General features: G+C 44.9%; 1 protein-coding gene across 1 annotated transcript; it reads right to left on the bottom strand.

Moving 5' to 3' along the window:
• Positions 1 to 5474: 5474 nt before the first annotated feature.
• MARCO (macrophage receptor with collagenous structure) lies at positions 5475 to 17544 on the bottom strand. Its single transcript, XM_005505116.4, has 15 exons — positions 17322 to 17544; positions 16162 to 16263; positions 15573 to 15803; positions 15114 to 15149; positions 13854 to 13898; positions 13380 to 13487; positions 11965 to 12072; positions 11801 to 11845; positions 11138 to 11236; positions 10989 to 11042; positions 9942 to 9986; positions 9682 to 9789; positions 8369 to 8410; positions 7851 to 8027; positions 5475 to 7279 (listed from the first exon to the last, which is right to left on the bottom strand). The coding sequence occupies exons 1-15, from the start codon at positions 17434 to 17436 to the stop codon at positions 7149 to 7151; spliced, it is 1446 nt and encodes a 481-aa protein (XP_005505173.2). The 5' UTR covers positions 17437 to 17544; the 3' UTR covers positions 5475 to 7148.
• Between the last annotated feature and the right edge of the window lie 341 nt (positions 17545 to 17885).

The following is a 17885-nucleotide window of genomic DNA, read 5'->3' as shown; positions in this document are numbered from 1 at the left end:
ACAGGGTCACAGAACATCACAACAGAGCAGGTCACAACTGACATGCTGGCCTGTAATTGAAAGTGGCATTGTGCATCCAGGAGCAGCAAAAGGAAAATGTTGAAAAAGTGACTTTTTTTTCCCGCATTTCCTAGTCTAAGAAGTGGAAAGTCAGAGTGCCCCCAGAGCACTGTGGTCACTGCAGCCCTTGGAAAAGAGAGATGCTTCTCTCCCATCTTTTGCCATCCCCATGCCAGCTTGCACAAGGTCCTCAAAAGGGCCTCTAGAGCAAATAAACTAGGAGTAGGGGACTTCCCTTCTCGTTATCTTGCAGTTTGGTAGTATAAACACAGGAGAAGCAAAGGGTGTTCTTCCTCTGTCCTTCTATCCTTTAACCACAGCCAGATCTGTTTATAGTGTTGTGTAGCTCTTCCAGGCTAAAATAGCTAGATTCTCAGAGACAGGGTATTTCCCTTCCCTCCAGCATTGCTGTAGGAGTCTGTCCCTGCTTGTTACTGGAGAAATTTTAAAGCCCTGCAAGTTGAATCAACAGTCTTTGCCCATGTCTGGAAAATGACACCCTTGTTCTTGTAGCCCTGGGATTCTCAGCTGGCAGCCCTGGGTAATCAGAATTAGCTGTTACTCATGCAAACAGTGTTACTTAAGTTTAGTTTGATCTCATTTCCACCTAAAAAAAAGGGGTTGAGGGCCTTAGAAGTGCATGGAGGGCCTTCTACCCCCACTGAGCTTCTTACATTGCTACTCAGAGCAACTGCACAATCAGAGCAATGGTAGAGTCCTGGTGCTTGCATGAGCCCCAGCTACCATGACAAAAAACCTTCCAGTAGTGCCCTTTCAGATATGGAACAGGAGTAAAATCATCAAGGTCACCTCCAGTTTGATCTTGGCATGTGCCAGGCATTCCTCTTTTCTCTTAACCCCAGCAAAGGTGTTAGCATCTCTTTGTAGGTGTGCTGCTTGCCTGGTACAGCAGGTCTTCCAAAACCTGTTTGTGGGCTTGTCTCTGCAGGTGGAGTTTACTGTGTTAAGGAAAACTGATTTTCTTTCTTGAACCTGGTCTGAACAAATTTAAGACAACAACACTCCAGGACCTCAGCTGGCTCCTGGTATCCCACAATAGTTTAATAGCGGAGTTACTGGGAGAGAGCTAGCAGGATAATTAACATAGCAAGAACGTGGTGGTTTTTCAGGAACATGATGCTATCTCTGCTTCCAGAAAACTTCAAACCAAGATGAAGCACTTTCCTGGAGAAAAAGCCACAGTTTCAGTATGATACAGAAACTCCTGGGCGAGTTTTTCTGCCCTACACCATGCAGAAGGTCAGATGAGATTATTACAGTGGTCCCACTGGTTTTAACATCTGTGAAAGTTTGCTGTGGTTCCTTTGAATAGCTGCTCAGCTTAGCAGGAGACTTTTTTTCTCCTGTTGGCATGTTATCAGAAGAGATCAGACTAATTGTGCATTTATCTGGAATTACAGTTATGAAGCTGCTCTAATAAGGCAGTAACTCATATCTGGAGTGATTTATGTCCTGAACCTGAAAGCCCTGTGCATCCACTCCCTCCAGTGAGATTTCCTAAGGCAGCGAGATACAAAGTCATTGCAGAATGGTGCTCTGTTGTGCTGTTCATACCCTGATGTCATGGAACCAGCACCCTCACAACACCACTTGTTAGGATTTGCACAAAGCACCACAAAGTGGACCTAGAATAAATGCAATTTGTTTGCTACTTTCTTATTTACACAGCTTACTTATTTAACAGCTCTGGAAAGTCCTCTCCTGCCTTCCCCTGCTGTGGTACCTAGATGGCTTAGGAGGAGTTTTAGGTGGTAATTCTTCTCTCTGGAATTTGTACTGCTAAAATTCATTTAGCTTCAACAAAGGAGAGCAATGGGCTTTTATAGTTTCTGTGAAGTAGTTTTAACCTAGGACTCAAAAGACAAAGACGGCTGTTGAATGGCAATGTTTATTTAGCACTTTAACTTTTTAATCTTACTCCATTCGGATGTGTCTTTCCTTTTGAACTGAAGGCACAAGTTCCTCTATTTGCCTGCAAAACTCTTTTTTTCATCTCGCACTGAATCCCCAGAAAATCCTCAAATATTCTCACAAATCTCAAAGATATTAAGGCATTAGCCCCCCTTCCTCCCCATTTAGACCTTTGAAGGTTGGTGTGACTAGAATGATTTTGGAGTTACAGCTCAGAGTCTGAATAAAAAATGAAGGGAAGCATTTTGCAATACTGTAGCCAGTACAATAACTAATTACTTATAGATTTTAGGTCACATTTGAAAAAGACAAATACTGAAATAAGTGGATAATCATTTGGAGCTATCACTAAGAGTTTGTTTAAATACTTTGGGTTAAATTAATCTCTGCGTCACAGCGGAGCAGCTGCCTGCATCGATGCATGCTCCAGCTTTGTACTGGTGCCAGTGAGAGCCAAACTGGCCTCTTTGCTCAGATCAGAAACATTTGCAGCTTGGGCTTGTGCACTGCAGTGAATGGTTGGTTGGGCCTTTGCTGGATCATGCTGGTGGGAAGAGAGTTAACCAAGGAAAACACGACTGGTTCTGACACCAAGTGAGTCAGAAAAAAATATCTGAGGATTTTGAGGCTAGATCATGATGTTTAGCAGAAAAGCCTAAGAAATGTGTCAACAGATTTTTGGCGACATGATCTCACTCCACAAACAACAAAAGACTTCAGAATACAGGGGTGAAAATACAATTAGTGGCCCATATATTACATGATGAGTTTTATCTTTAGATATAGCCAGCATGCATATTAAAATTTTCACCTGTATCTAATATGATCAGAGAAGTAATTCCTTTATTACAGTTGACATTTAATGTGATTGCTTTAATATACTTTAAAGAACAACAGCCCTCAGACAGAGCAACTTCTTGGCTGTGAGCCAAATGAAATTGCCTTTTTTACATTTTCAGCTGGAATCATCAATAATTTTGCCAGAGTGAGGTGTGTTATGGATGCATTCAGCATAACCTTCAGGCTTTGGAAACCTGAAGACCTGACTTTTAGTTAGTTAACATTTTGTTCTTCAGCATCCCTTTGTGCCTGGGTGGTGCTTCAAATTGTGCATGACTTCTCTTGAGGACGTGAAAATTGCATTCAGCCTCTCAGCAGGCTCCACTGGCAACCTGCAGCCTTCTCCTCCATGCTGTTTTTCTGTGGTTTGACGGTAATGCCAGTATCAAGACATGGCAATGACTAGGTAAATACTCTGTATTTATTAACACACGTTCTCAAGAGCATCCTCCATGAACTAAAGTTACAATGCTGGGAAATTTGCACCTTGCTGCAGAGCTGAGCTTTCTGGATCTGACACTGAAGGTGAGGTGGTAGGGATCAAATGTCTCAACAGCACAGAGCTGGGAAAGTAGCAGCCTGGGTGTCTGCCTGCACCATGGGTTGGGAGGGGTGGCGCGTGTCCCCTCCCTTCCCAAGGGACACCAGGTAGGAAACTTCACTTCGGCTACTTCTCTGTGGATTTTGGTAAATCCTTCCAGCCACAGTACATATTCTACAGTCTCTGGTTGTTCCACATTCCTTCACAGTTAATAGAAAACCCAGTTTTCTCCCCAAAAGGCAAAAAGTCCCTGCTTGGTGTTGGATAGCCTCTATAAAATGCTCATCTTCTTGGAAAAGCAAGGAGAACAGTGACAGATATGTTGGAAACAATGTTTTAGGGCTCCAGAGAAGATTTGTGTCCTCAAGGGTCTTGCTAACTTACCTCAGAAATACATCCAAGTCAGTGAGAAAAACTACTTGAATCCCCCAATTCTCTCCACCCCAAATGTCTTCAGATCATGAGGAGTGGTCAGGGACAGTGATGGGAGCATCTGGAAATAACAGCATTCCTAAGGGAAAGAATTCCTTTTTAATTAATTGTATCCCTTTTATCCATGACAGCATAATTGCATTTTGCTTAGCTAAATCTTTTTAATTGGTGCTGGGAGTGAATGATCAGCAAAGCTGTACAATTCCTTATTAGCTGTTATAGATAGCTATTGTAGGGCAGTATAGGATAGTTAGTTAGGAGGAGGGAGGTGGTGTGGATGTGCAAGCCACAAAGCCTCTACATCTCAGGGCTACCATTTTTGTAGGTGCAAGAGGCTTTTTCACTGGTTATTTCTGTGGTGACTTGTGGCACTCTTCCTGACCCCATGGACCTTCCCTTGCACTGGAGAAATGGATGCATGGGGCACAAGTGCCCTCCAAACCTGCTGCCTGGAGTCCCAGTGATGGGTTATAGGCTGCAAGGGTCACTGCTGTGACTTGTGTCCTGTCCTCACAGCAGCAAGGCTGGTGTGAGCTGTGAAGCTGTCCCCGCTCTGTCCCTCTCAGAGGACACCTCTGACATGCTGGTGAAATCTGGGGTTTTGCCTTAGAAAGAGTGTTTCTAGTTATTAATAGTGGAGAGAAAAAGTTGTAAACCTGTCCTGACTACCTGGCAATCTCCCCTAAACCAGCAGGCACAAGGAGCTGAATCACAAAGGTATTTTCCACTCTTATTTTTCAAAATCACTTTCTGGGAGGACTGGTTGACGGCAGCTGGTGTTACTGAAGGCTGGGAAACCACCACAGCCTGCCTCACTCCCTTAGACTGAGCACCCTGCTCTCGGCTCTCCCTGCCTGTGCCCATTGAACAGAATAAACCACGCTTTTGTCCTTCCCCGTGACACAGGTGGGCATCACAGGGACCCTCCAGCCGCTCTCAGGATGTACAGGAGGGACGGCTCCCCGTGGGAGAAGGCAGCAGGACAGAGGTGTGCGCTGCTTGAGCCACAGCCTTCCCGATCCGATGCGATCCCACCCGATCCGATGCGATCCCACCCGATCCGATCCGGGGGCGCGGCGGCCGCCGAGCAGGTGGCGGCCCTTGAGCTCCCCTTAGTGTCGGGAAGGAGCATTTTTAATAATACACGTCCCTCGTGTGGGGAGGCCCCGGTAGTTCAGCGCTGTTGGGTGGCTGGGGAGATAGATACCCGGGGCTCGTCCCACAGGTCCTGCCGCGCCGATGACAACCCCGTTAGCGCTCTGTCCAGCCGTTGCCTTTGCTGGGAAGCGCTTATTTACACAAGAATTGTCAGCCTGGCTGTCCTCATGCTAGTTTTACCCAATGGTTCTGAAAGAGATATGCTGTGGGGGTTTTGTTGTTGTTGTTGTTGTTTTGTTTGTTTGTTTGTGTTTTTTATTTTTCTTGCTGTTTTGTTTGTTTGTTTTGTTTTGTTTATTTATTTGTTTGTTTTATTAGATAAGGACTTTTCTCACCTCTACTAAAACACAGCATACATGATGGCTTTCCCTTCAGTGGCAGTTTTACATGATGAAAATATCAAACATCTCAGCATTTAACCTGAAAAAATGGTAAGAAACATTCCTTACTAGCAAGGAAAGTGAGAAAATGGGAGTTGTAAGCACCACATGCTGATGTATCAAAACAAGAATACAGCTTGTAAATCTTTTATTTCCTAACAGTGGCAATGCTTTGTTTACATACTACCACACATGCGCACACACAAAAAGATGAAGGAAAGCCGTGCAGGCTCAGCATAGTCCATGGGAGCCCTACAGAAAGCAGTATAAGCCCAGCTGCTGGTACTCAGGATGCTGTTTCTGCTGGTGGGGTTCCTTAGCAGAATCAAAAACTTTTGTCTCTTCTCATGCAGATGAGCCGCTGTCTGTTTCCACCAGCTCTGAAATGTTTGCCATTCATCAGGTTTTACCCGTGGTTTGTGGCAGATGCTCCTTGCCTCCTCTAAACCAGAACCAGGAACGGTAAGTGACTCTTTTCGTTTTCCTGCTGTCAAAGGCATCAGAGTTGATACTAAAAAACTCTTGGGATTTTTCAGACTTCTTTCCTGAGGCCTGAGACCCCAAACTAAACATTTCCTCTGGTTCAAGACAGTGATGATCTTGGTTGCAGACTGCACTGTCACACCCTGTGCTGCACCAGGTCTTCTCACTCCCATTGGCCCTGGATGCCCTATCACCTGCTGCTCTTACCAGAACTGCTCTGGCTTTCCACTTATATCTGGATTTATGAGCACTAAAAACAAATCTCAAAGCTGTGTAGACAAAAGTAATTATTACTAACATTAAGGCAGGGATGTGGGGGTTGCTTATGCATATTTCTGACATTTTAAATAAAATGTCCACAAGCAGGTTGTTGCGATGTGCCCAGCTACCTGTACACAGGCTGCTTGTCACCTGGTGAATGCCTAGGGCTGGTGGAAAAGGGGAAGACTTAGGCCTTAAGAAAGTGAAGCTTTTCAGTTATTATCTCAGACACATATAAAACTGTCAGTTAAGGTAGAAACCTTTGGTTCAGGGTCTGTATTTTCACTATGGAAGTTTAATTAGATAATACTTCCACATTGTTGCTTTTATTAATTATACTTTTGCTTTACTAGAACATCTGTTTTCTAAAGGTGTGAAAACGCTTAGCTTTATACACCAGATAAGGTAAGTGGTATTGCTCCCAGGGACAGGTTAGGAAACACTGACAGAGAAGGCAGGGGACTTGGCCAAGGTCAAAAACAAGGTCTGTGCTAAACCAGGATAGTGTAGCACCTAGATCCCAGGCATTTTAACCTGTCATCAGCATCATTTCTGGAGAACATTTATATTTCAATGCCAGAGAGATCATCTGATGATTTCTGAGCATCTCCTATCTTGGGTGTATGCACTTCTCTGGGGTTTTTAGCTTCAGATTCATAACTGTAACAAACATGCTCAGCTGCAGTAACTGCTCAATTCTGCATGTTTATTCAGCTCTCTCTTACTGCACTAAACTAAAGGGGACCATCTCTCCTCTCCTGTGGACCTGGAGGTCATAAATAGCTTCTGCAGATGAGCTGATGTCAGGTAGCTGGAAAAGCTGTGAACTGGCTCACGTGCCTGAGCTCCAGTTGTTTTGTGGCAATTGGAATGTTTCAGGTTACCTGTGGGTCTTGCAACCATTATCAGTTTACAGAAAATTCAAATTTCTTAGTCAATATTTTTCTGACCTGGTAAAGAGACTATAAGCACAGCCTTACAAAATTAGGTTTGCATTATGAATAAGAGCCCCATAGCGAGGAGAGGCAAGCAGCAGCTCCCAGGGCAGCCTCTGGGTCCCATCAACTGCACTCCAGCCCAGCGTCCTCGTTGTGGTTGCAGTTGTGCACACCCCAGTTGGACTTCGAACAGTCGAAAATTGAACTTTCGCTCCCGCTGCAATTCACATCATCAAGCCAAATTGGTCCAGTGCCTTTGGAATATGAATTAAACACACAAACAAACAAAAAACAGTTGGACAAAAGAAAGAGGAATAAGCTTTTTTTTTTTTTCTAAAGACACCCCTGTGCATAGCAGGTGTGTGTTGGGTTGCATGGTTGCCTTGTTGGAAGTCAACTTTTTGGGCACAGTTCAAGCAGCATTTGACATGCAGCTCCCTCATCCCAAGCAGAAGGAGCCGCCCCTTTGAGGAGACCCTCTTTGTTCTCCTGCTGCTGGTGTAGAGGACCTTGCTCTGGTGCTTTCTGGGTGTGTTTAACCTCCCGTACCAGGCAGGGAACACCCCTGCAGCCTCAGATTCAACCTCAACCTCAGATTCATAACTGTAACAAACATGCTCAGCTGCAGTAACTGCTCAATTCTGCATGTTTATTCAGCTCTCTCTTACTGCACTAAAGTAAAGGGGACCATCTCTCCTCCCCTGTGGACCTAGAGGTCATAAATAGCTTCTGCAGATGAGCTGATGTCAGGTAGCTGGAAAAGCTGTGAACTGGCTCACGTGCCTGAGCTCCAGTTGTGGAGGTGGAAGATTGTTGTGGACTCACCTGCTGTGGCTGTAAATGCAGAGGTGGCACGGCTGTATCCCAGCATTCGGCAGACAACAGTGGCATCTTGGGTGCTCCAGCCATCATCACATATTGTTCCCCAGGACCCTTGGTAAAAGATTTCCACGCGGCCCCTCCTGCTGCTGCCCACGATTCGTACCAAATTATGGAAGCTGCCTGACAGTTCAAAAGAGAAGAAAATAACTATACTTTTCATATGGGCACGAGAAAAAAGTACATTGATAGACAGAAGCAGTGACTGCCCAAACTGGGCAAATGTTCCCATCTCCATGGCTATAGCCAGGGTGGGACCAGAAGTTACTGGTAGCTCAAATCTGACAAATTCAGGGTCCTCTCCTGGGTCTGGAAACACCAGAGTGTAGCTCAGTAGTATGGACCCCTCAGTTCTGGTAGCTGTGCTGTGAGTTAACCAGTGTGCATGGGGGACATTGGTCCTGATCTGAGATAGCTTCAATATCAGAAAGCAAGTGAGAGAAGAAGAAATAAAAGTCCAGTACCTTCTCCCTTTTCACCTTTGCTCCCTTTCGTTCCTGGGGAACCTGTTCCAAATTAAAAAACAAACAAATATTTGGCAGCTGCTAGGGGGAAAATCCAGTTATTAATTTCTTCAAAATAATTGGGTGACTCAGAGATATGAGGACTCCGTCCCCTTGCGGACCCCCTGAAGTCACTAAGGGTATGTAAAAGAAATGTGGTAAAACAAGTGTGATAACATACAGCCAAACCTTCCTAACATGTGACCCAAGAAAAGGGCCACTTGCAAAATCCCATCCACTCACTTGTGGGAAATGTATCTTATTCACACGACTACCTGTAAAACGACATCTCTGGCAGCCTTTGGGCTCTCCAGAAACAGTCACGGTATCTCCCAAAGAATTGGTAGGCAGACCTACATCATGGGGTTTGCTTTCTATGTGCTGCCATAGGACAGCAGAAAAACGTTTCCAACCGTCCTCTGTATTTCTGTGCAGAATCCTGGTCTTGAGAGCAGAAGTGGTTGAAAAAAACACAGTGAGCTCTTCCCCCAAAAGCTACCTCCACAAAGCACATATTGCCATGTCCTTCTGCAGACCAGGAGCTGAGACCCACCTTCAGGGCAGTCCCCAACCTGGGCTCACCCTCGTTATGCCTTTCATCTCCTCCAGGGGCAAAGCTCCAGAAGAGGAGTGCATGGAGGAGACACAGATAGGCTCCAGCTTGTTTTATTTCTGAGGGCTCTTGTACTGTTCAGTGTGAACAAGTAAAACAAAAAGCATCTGGAGCACTGTTTGCATCCTGTGGTGTGCTGTAATTATTGTTTTGGATGATTTTTTTACTATGCATCTTAGGGGTTTTGGAAGCATTCAGTGATTGAAAGGGAGGGAGTTAAGGCTGGGGAGTAGCTGTAATGTTGGCCCTTTTGAACTATTTTTGTGTCCTACAACTGGCGAGACATAGTTAAGTAGCCCTGATGTTTCCAATTCTGCATTCCTGTCTGCCACGTTTACGTGGGATTTACCCCAGCAGTGTGGTTTGCTGCAGGATGTCTCTGTACAAAGCAAAGAGGAAACCAGGTTGTTCCAGTTTTCTGTGAGATCAGAGATGTGAGACAATCTAATGCATCTGTTTACTTGCATGTCTTTCAGCACACCTCCCAAGGTGCGAATGTGACACTCTGCACATTGATCTTCTGGGAAGACTGATCTGCCTGTTGAGTTCCTCCAAATGAGCTCTGTAAACACGACCCAGAGCAGCTTGTGCCAGACTGTGATGTAGAGTCCCAAACCCAAACACGCCATCAGCTCATAGACCCTGGGCCAAACAGCCTTACCAGAGTATCCACGGTCTCCCTTGTCTCCTTTGACTCCTGGATTTCCTTTTGGACCCGGACTGCCATAATCACCCTTGCTTCCTTTTTGACCAGTTAGGCCTGGAATGCCTGGGTGGAAAGCAAGAAACTCATTGCCTTTGCCCCTTCCCAAGAAAAGAACATGATGAGCATTCACATTGATGCAGAGAAGTGAAACATAGTGAAACATTTAAAGTGCTTTGCATCATCAGAGTAAGTAATGCAGTCAAACAAAGGTTTACCTGCCAAGCCTTGGTCTCCCTTTGCTCCCTTTTGCCCCGGAGGACCTACGATCATCAAAATGAATGAACAAAATTTATGACACATATTTATACATTTATAAAAGCTTATGCAAAGTAGTATTTTTGATAGATTTCAACTTGTCTAGTTTAGCTATCTACACTATAGGCATTTATTTCTGAAGTGAGTATCTCATTTCCCCTTCTACTTAATGCAGAGCTCATCAATAGAGAAAATACAGGCAGTGGAGAGCCGTGTCCTCCTGAAGTAAATCAACTTTTGGTCATTTATTTGATATCAACTCCACTAATGAGATAGAGACCCTCCCTCCAGGTGGGTCTTCACTACCATATAGAGAACCTACATATGCAAATTTAGGTGGATCAGACATGCAAGCACATAATGCTGGGCCAGGTTACTCCCATCCGTATCACCCAGGTATCAACGAATGCAGAATGGTGCAGCACTTGGACCTTTGTCACCTCCTGATAGAGTTGAGATGTTGATTCAAGAGAAATACACCAGAATAGGCTTGTACTGCAGAATGTCACCCTACGAGTCGGGTGCCTGGGAAAGAAAGGTGGTCTTCTTCAGATGGAAGGTCAGAGGAAAGGCCTAGGTTATGTGCTCTAAGTTGACCTGTGAAAATACCTCTTCCTGCAATGCCACAGTGGAGACCAGGACAGATACTTGCTAGTGAATACCCTTCCCCATCAGATTTACAGCCAGTAAAATTTGCCTTTAGCTCTAGGGTAGGGAGGTTGTTGCTTGGTTCATCCTAATCTGCTGCTTTGTTTATGCGTTTGCTATTTATACAAAAATGCAGGCAACATCAACTCCTCATGTACATTACAAATGGCTGAAACAACCCCTCCAGTGCATAGCTGACCCCTTGCCAGTCTGTCAGAGGCCCAGGCCAACCATGGCATCCTGGGATGCATTGGGACTCCAAGAACAGGACCCAACAAATCTCCTTGCTGTTGCAGATCCCTTTCCAGTGTCTGCATGATGCGCATTGTTGACCCCAAACCTGTTTGATTCTCCTTTACCTGTTACTCCACTGTCTCCCTTTTCACCTTTGAGTCCTGCAATGCCTGGTGTTCCTAAAATTAAAAACAAATCAGTAAGGACAAAACTGTCACACAAAGTGAGGCCAGAGTAGGAAACCAGTGAGTTACGGGTTTGAGTAGCATTGTACCTGGACTCCCACTGGTACCGTGGTCCCCCTTCTCCCCTTTCTGACCAGGTCTGCCTTCTTGGCCAGGAATTCCTGCAAGTCCAGGTAATCCAGTTGCACCTTAAGGTTGAGCAAAAGCACCATATGTGAAATGCAACACAATATATGAAGGAGAAAAAAGAAAGACAGCTCAGTCGCCAGCCCCTGGACTGTGCAGATTGAGTTGACCCCATGAAGGCAAAACAAACTCTGACTCTCTCCGAATTTGCAATCCTTCCCTGGCAGCACTAATCTTGGCAGTTCAGTGAGTGATGGTCTGAATAAAGAACTGTATGGTCCCAGGTCCTTGCAGACTGTCAGCCTTGAGATGCACAAATGCTTTCTCAAAGAAGCAGACAAATTTTGCCCTTGTGTGTGCACACATGTCAGGAAGGAGGACATCATCCTCCATGGTACAGAACCCTTCTTTCTCATTCTTCTGCACAGTGAGTAGGGTCCAGATGAGACAGCTGAGGCTGTAGGATTGGTTTGCACAACATTGGTATGTTTTCTCCATCTAATCATCACATTCTCTTACCCATGCTGGGATCTAGCCCTAGCTGCAGTTTTCCTTGTCATGAAGCACCATCTAAAAGAGCTGAGTCTCACATCTCTAGAAGAAACCACACCTTCTGTACTCCTTACCTGCCTCTCCTTTCTGACCAGGATGTCCGGGCTCCCCCATGCTACCTGTAACAACATCCCAGCATCAGTGCTAACAAGTCTCAGCCAAACGCTTCAGTTAGGGCAGCCCTCCAGCATGGCACATTTGTGCTGATGGTGGGTTGCTCTGCATCCTCTGCACTTACCATTGAAACCCGGCAGTCCTGGGACTCCCTGCTGCCCCTGAGGACCCATGGGTCCATGGGGCCCGGGGTCTCCCTTCTTGCCCATTTCACCTTTTGGTCCTTGGAGACCTATCAAACAGCACAGCACATGTGTAAAAATTCAGAATAACAGATTCATTGTCTCTGCAGCCAGTGGAGCATCTCCATCTAGCTGCACCAGTAGCAGAGGTTGTCCTCATACCTGCATTCACCATTCAGTGGCATTCCCACAAAGCTGTAGAAGAACAGGGCTGGATGGCACCTCAAGAGTCTGTCTGAGCCAATTCAGTCTCTGCCAGACTGTCTGGCCAGGTATTTATCAGGCCTACTCTTAAAGACCTGCAGTGGTGCCATCACACCTCGCTAGTCTGTTCCTCAAATTATTCCTACCACTAGAACGTTTTCTTCTCTAGTTAAATATCTCTTAGTGCAGCCTGAACCCTTCTCTTCTCCTAGACACAGTAAAGGACAGCAATTCCACTCCTGTACTTCCAAGGAATTGCCACATCTCCCCTTAGCCTTCTCTTCTCTGAACAGGTGATTGGCATGCTCCAAAAGAGATTAATTACTCCAAAGCTAAATTGCTCCAAAGACTAACATCACCTTTCTGCTCCAAAATTATTCCAAAGCCTTCACCTTTTGGTATTCCTCATACTTTCACTTTTAGCTTCTGGAGCAACTTGTGCTAACGAGCACACAGCAGCTTGTGGGATCTGATGGAAGATCTGAGGAAGCTCTAATCAACCTATCCAACCATCCTCCTTGGTCTGCACCACACACAACTTCTGGTTTTCCTTTGCTGTCCTGCTCGCAGCCTTTTCTCTCTGGGTGCAGCCCTTGAGAGACCACTGAATAACAGCTATCCTGAAGGTACACACTGATACATGTTACATAAGAGAGGCACAGCGCATAATTCTTCTACTTAAAGCATACAGAAGTCAGGCTTATATAGGATATAAAGTCCTCAGAAATAAGCTTTACTAAAGTGAGCATTAACATCCATGTGCTTGTGCATATAAATTATATTGTATTATTTAATACCATGAAAATCCTACTGCAAACATCACTGCTTTAACCTAGGATAGGCTGATAATTGAATACCTGTGGCTTTTTTTAGACAAAGGTCATTTTATAAAGATACTTCCATGGCGCAGACTCAACATTTTGCATGTCTCCTTTCCCCCAGCCTTCCATTGGGAGCTTTGCTGGAGCATGACATGAAACAAAATCCATTCAGATCAGCCCAAGTGTCCTGTTCATTCAGCTCCCTCATTGACCAGAAAGCTGAATTTTTATGAAATATCTGGCCTATGAAGACTTTTTCTGGTATTTTAAGTAGAACTAATTTAAACAGTAAAACAGGAGAGGATCTTTAAAAAGTTGAGATAGTATCTTACCTGTAAGCCCCATTTCTCCTTTTTCTCCTCTCACACCTGGTTCACCATTTGGGCCGACAGGACCAGGATCTCCTTTACTCCCTTTTGCACCCTTCAGTCCATGTAAGCCTGCAAGGACAACATCACTCTTCTGATGCATCATCAGGTGTTGTGTCTGGTGAATGCTAGCAGCAGGACCAAGTGGCTCAGCTGAGGGCATGAGCCAAACTCTGCTCTCTGTGCACTTGAGAGTGGTGCTGGGGACAGTGGGGCATAGACCACCGTGACCAGTGCGCATTTACTTTTACAACAGAAATTTTTCCAGCTAAATTTGGCTCTTATTCATGTTAGTTTTACATAGGCTTATTTCCTTCAACTCCAGTGACATTCCAACTGACTTACACCTTGACTGAGGACAAGATTGTCCATAAAATCATCCATAAAGCCACTTTATGTTCATCCACAGAAATAATTCAGGTGTCAGAAAAGCCTTACCTTGGATTCCTTGGTCTCCCTTTGTCCCTGGTGGCCCACGTAGCCCTGAGATATAAAATACATATATCAGCTGATATACACCATCTATTCACAGTAATGGCTAAGAAGAAGAGATGAATTTTTTAATCATCCTTTGTGCATGTGCCTTCTGTCACCACTGAGGCCAATTTTCAGCTGGCAGGGACCAGCACAACCACTTGAGCAAAGTCTGTGGAGCTCAGCTGAGTGCATGGCTGGGCAGGGGCCAGCTGTCCTCCAGCCAAACTCAGCTCGTGGGAACCTTTGGGGAGATCTTTTCTGAAAATGCACTGAGCTATTGGGCTCTGATGTATAATAACGGTGCTTGGCGGGAGGTGCTCTTTCAATGTTGTAAGTGCAGCCAGGAAGATATGAAAACATGATTTTAAAAAAATGTATTAAATTTTTTTTTTCTTCAGAAAAGTTCATCAATGTAGCCAAGAACTAGAGATAGATGAGATACAGACCTGACCTAACAAGGGCTGCATCTTAGATCATCATCATAGGATCATAGAAACCCTGTTTTCTCTGGATATTGCCTAGTCTACCCTCAGCTCAAAGTGGAGCAAACATCCTCACATTCTGGTGACATTTACCTCCTGCAGCAGGAGTGCTTCCACCCAAAGCTCCAAGTACCCAGGGCAGCAGCTTGTGCATGGCTGTGAAGAAGACTGCTTGCACCCAGTTCATGCCCAAGTCTGTCCAGTTGTTTCCTCAGGAAGAGGGTGGACAAGGTCCCAAATCCATCGCTGTTGCATGCACCATTCAGCTGGAACCCTATAGATCAGGGACTAAGGAATTGTCCTTGAGTTGTCCTGAAGTGAGCTGGGCAGCAGGACTTGCTGTATCTGGGGCAGAAAGCCCAGCTATCCACTGGTTGTGGGATGCACATAAAACCCTTCAAATGGGGGTTTGGGGTGGTTATTGCAGATAATGACCAGGTACAGTTCCTCCATCACCCCTGAGCTTTTCTGGTGGGGCAGCAGTGAGGAGGCAGAGCCAAAATGTTCCTCCATGGTGGTCACTGACCTCTGCTGGAGCACTCAGGCAAGTCGAGAGCCCCAGGGGATCAATCAAAAGGTGCAGAAGGTCTCCTTATGGTCATGGCACTGAGTGTCTGCCCATTGGGCAGTACCTGGGTCTAGAGCCTGAAATCCCAAATCCTCACTTCAGGTCTCTTAGAGAAGAAAAAGAGAAAGAGGAAAAGAAGAAAAGTTGCTCATGGCTCATTTACCAACATACCTGGTGGACCAGGATCTCCTTTGCGTCCAGGAGGCCCTGAAATAAATATTTAATGGATATTTTTCAGTAGTTAGCACTCACTGAGGAACATACCAGTATGAGGTTGATAGGCTTGAGGTCTGGGCTGAAGATAAAACCCTTTTGAAGGCCATTCAGAGCCCAAGTCTACAAGTTACGGAAGGGAAGAGCAGCCCAGGGCCACGTGTGCAGCTGCAGCAGGATCCAGTGGCGATGCAGAGAGCTGTGATCCATCTTCTCCAGGTGTGCCCAGCTCTCCAGCCAGGGCATCCAAAGCCAGAATCCAACCCAGGGCACTGGGGCATCACTAACTGAGAGGAAGACCAAATCTTGCCCTAGTTATTTGTTCATCTGAACTAGGTTTTTGAGCCAGCTTTGCCAGTGGTACAGAGGAACCAGCTCTCCCCATTGCACAGCCAGCATGGAGAAATGGAGTCATACCTGCAACTAGGGTGATGTTTCTCATCATCATCATCAGGTTTGCATTGCTGCTTTTAATTATGGTGACTTCCTTTTCTAAGCTTCTCCTCCAGTTTTCTTCATGTCCCATGGGCTTCTCTATAAAGTTTCTCTCTGAAAGCAGTTTGCTGGCAAAGGAGCTTTCCAGAATCTCTTCTGTATAGGAGGTATTTTGTTCCTGAAGTTTCAATATCTCTCTCTGCATCTTAAACACTGAGGAAAAACAAAAGGCCCATGCAGTGAATATTCCCTGCCTGATCCAGCTGGGAAATGCCTATTTGGCAGAGCATCACCTCAGCACCCGTGAGGGACACCCAGGGTTAAACACCATCACCGTTTGACCCGCGGAGGTGTTTTGCATCTGCTGGCCCTTGCTGCAGCCAGAATTGCTTTTGCAAATGCAAAGCATATATACAGGTGGGAGAATGTTTTCCTGCAGTGGCTGCTTCGACTTCTGGTGTGCAGAGGAACGTCTGTACTCCCTCAGAGGTTTCCTATCTGTGTGCTCATCCTTGCTCACCCACACCCCCAAGAGCTTTGCTGTCAAGCCCTCAGTAAGTCTCTGCATTACCTTTGTAGGCCAGCAGCGCCTGGACAGCTGTCAACAGCAGCAGGTAGGTGCCGAGAGCCGCCTGAGCACAGCATGTGGATGGTTTCCTTTGTTTCCGAGGCTCTAAAAACCAACAGAAGTAGGATAGACACCCTGTCACATCTCTTCCACTACAAATTCTGGTCTCTTCCAGCCATTTCAGGCTTGACCACAACAAATAAGCAACGCTTTTCCATGATGGGGTGCAGCAAGGTGCCTCGGTGAGACTGCCAGGTCCTGCAGGCAAGGCAGGCTGCCTTCCTTTCCCCCAGGCTTTGCACTGCTATTCACTTGGTCATCTTGGCTAATTTAACCAGCTCACTTCCATCAAGACTTAATCCACACTATAACATAATGAATGTGGTAGTTTTCCCTTTCTATGTCAAAAAACTCCCTATTTCCATCACTTTTAGTTGTCCCAGGCTGCCACTAAAAGAGGGTTGCTCAAAGCATGTCCTCTCCATCCAACATGCCACATACATGCGATTCCAGTAGTGGTACATGTATACATCGAAACAAATGAAAAATCAATAATAAACTGAACTGCAGAACAAATGAAAACAAGTTGTAACATTTCAAAAGAGTTGTCACCAGCAAATGTTAAAGAAATAAACTGCTTCATCCAATTTTGGCCTTTGGGGAGAAAAAAGTATTTCAGAAGTGTTAATAGCTACTTCAGACATTCAGTAAGTTACCCTTAATAGAGTTTTTTCAAAGTAATGTAATAATGAGTTTAAAGTCTTAGCTTTAAAAGTGCAACATTTAATTAGTTTTACAATAGAATGATTTAGTCAGCAACAAAGTATTTATATTCAGCTAAAAATACATAAACTTACATTTTTTTATTGAGTCTGGCAATTTCAGTATCTTAACTATTAAGACATGAAAGTTTTACACAGTGAAATTAGACAGTTTCTAAAACAGGAAAAGAATGAATTTTTCTCTGATGCTCAGCATCAGTTTTGGGCTGGAAAGGACACTTTCACGTCCTTCTCTTTTTAAATGGTCAGTTAATTTAGTAGCAAGATCATTGCAAAAGCATTTAATATGCAGTATAAATACAAGATTTCATTTTTATGTGCTGCTTTCTTCATAGACTAGATAAAATCCATATCAATCCACTTAATAAAAAGAAACCTTACCACTTATCTGGAAGGTTGTGGTAGCAGCTGAGGCAAACCCAATCTTGTCTGAAATACTGAAACTGTTCATATCACTTGAATTTCCGTCTTCCCCGTGCCTGTCTTCAATTTTCATGACAAATTTATTGTGGCTAAACTAAAGCCTTGTCAGATTACAAACAATAAGGAACTGAAGGGACTTCCTATCTGCCTCTTGATTTTATATGCTTTCTGATATGCATTTCCTATCTGCTCAGTTTTTATAGACTTGTGAGAACTCTGATGTGGTAATTTGAACAGTTCCTCAAAAAATCCCTCAGCTAAGAGGTTCAGCTTCTCTTGTGTACTTACTTGGAGACACCATGTCCACAGAGCCTCAGGCAGGATCCTGCAAGAGGTTAAACTCTGAGTTATTTGACATCTCTGAACTTTAGCAGGGTTGGACGTGAGGTGGCCATTTTGCTCCTAACACAAACAAACCTCCTCATGTAACCAAGAAGATCCCAGGCTCAACATTATCTTGGGGATCCATCCCTTAGCAACGGAGGTGAAGCACTGTGTGGCAGTCAAAAACACATTAACTTG

The sequence above is a fragment of the Columba livia genome, chromosome 7, assembly GCF_036013475.1.
Source record: "Columba livia isolate bColLiv1 breed racing homer chromosome 7, bColLiv1.pat.W.v2, whole genome shotgun sequence".
In the NCBI taxonomy this organism is placed as follows: Eukaryota; Metazoa; Chordata; class Aves; order Columbiformes; family Columbidae; genus Columba; species Columba livia.
Note: the sequence above shows the minus strand (reverse complement) of the source record. Positions and strands in the feature narration are given on the sequence as shown.

Excerpts from the sequence above, each read along its gene's own strand:
- MARCO (XM_005505116.4), bottom strand. The coding sequence starts at position 17,436 with ATGAAAATTGAAGACAGGCACGGGGAAGACGGAAATTCAAGTGATATG. Across the intron at positions 12,073-13,379 it reads AGGAGAAATGGGGCTTACAG|GTCTCCAAGGACCAAAAGGT; the intron begins GTAAGATACTAT and ends GCTGTTTGATAG. Across the intron at positions 11,846-11,964 it reads AGGACTGCCGGGTTTCAATG|GTAGCATGGGGGAGCCCGGA; the intron begins GTAAGTGCAGAG and ends ATGTTGTTACAG.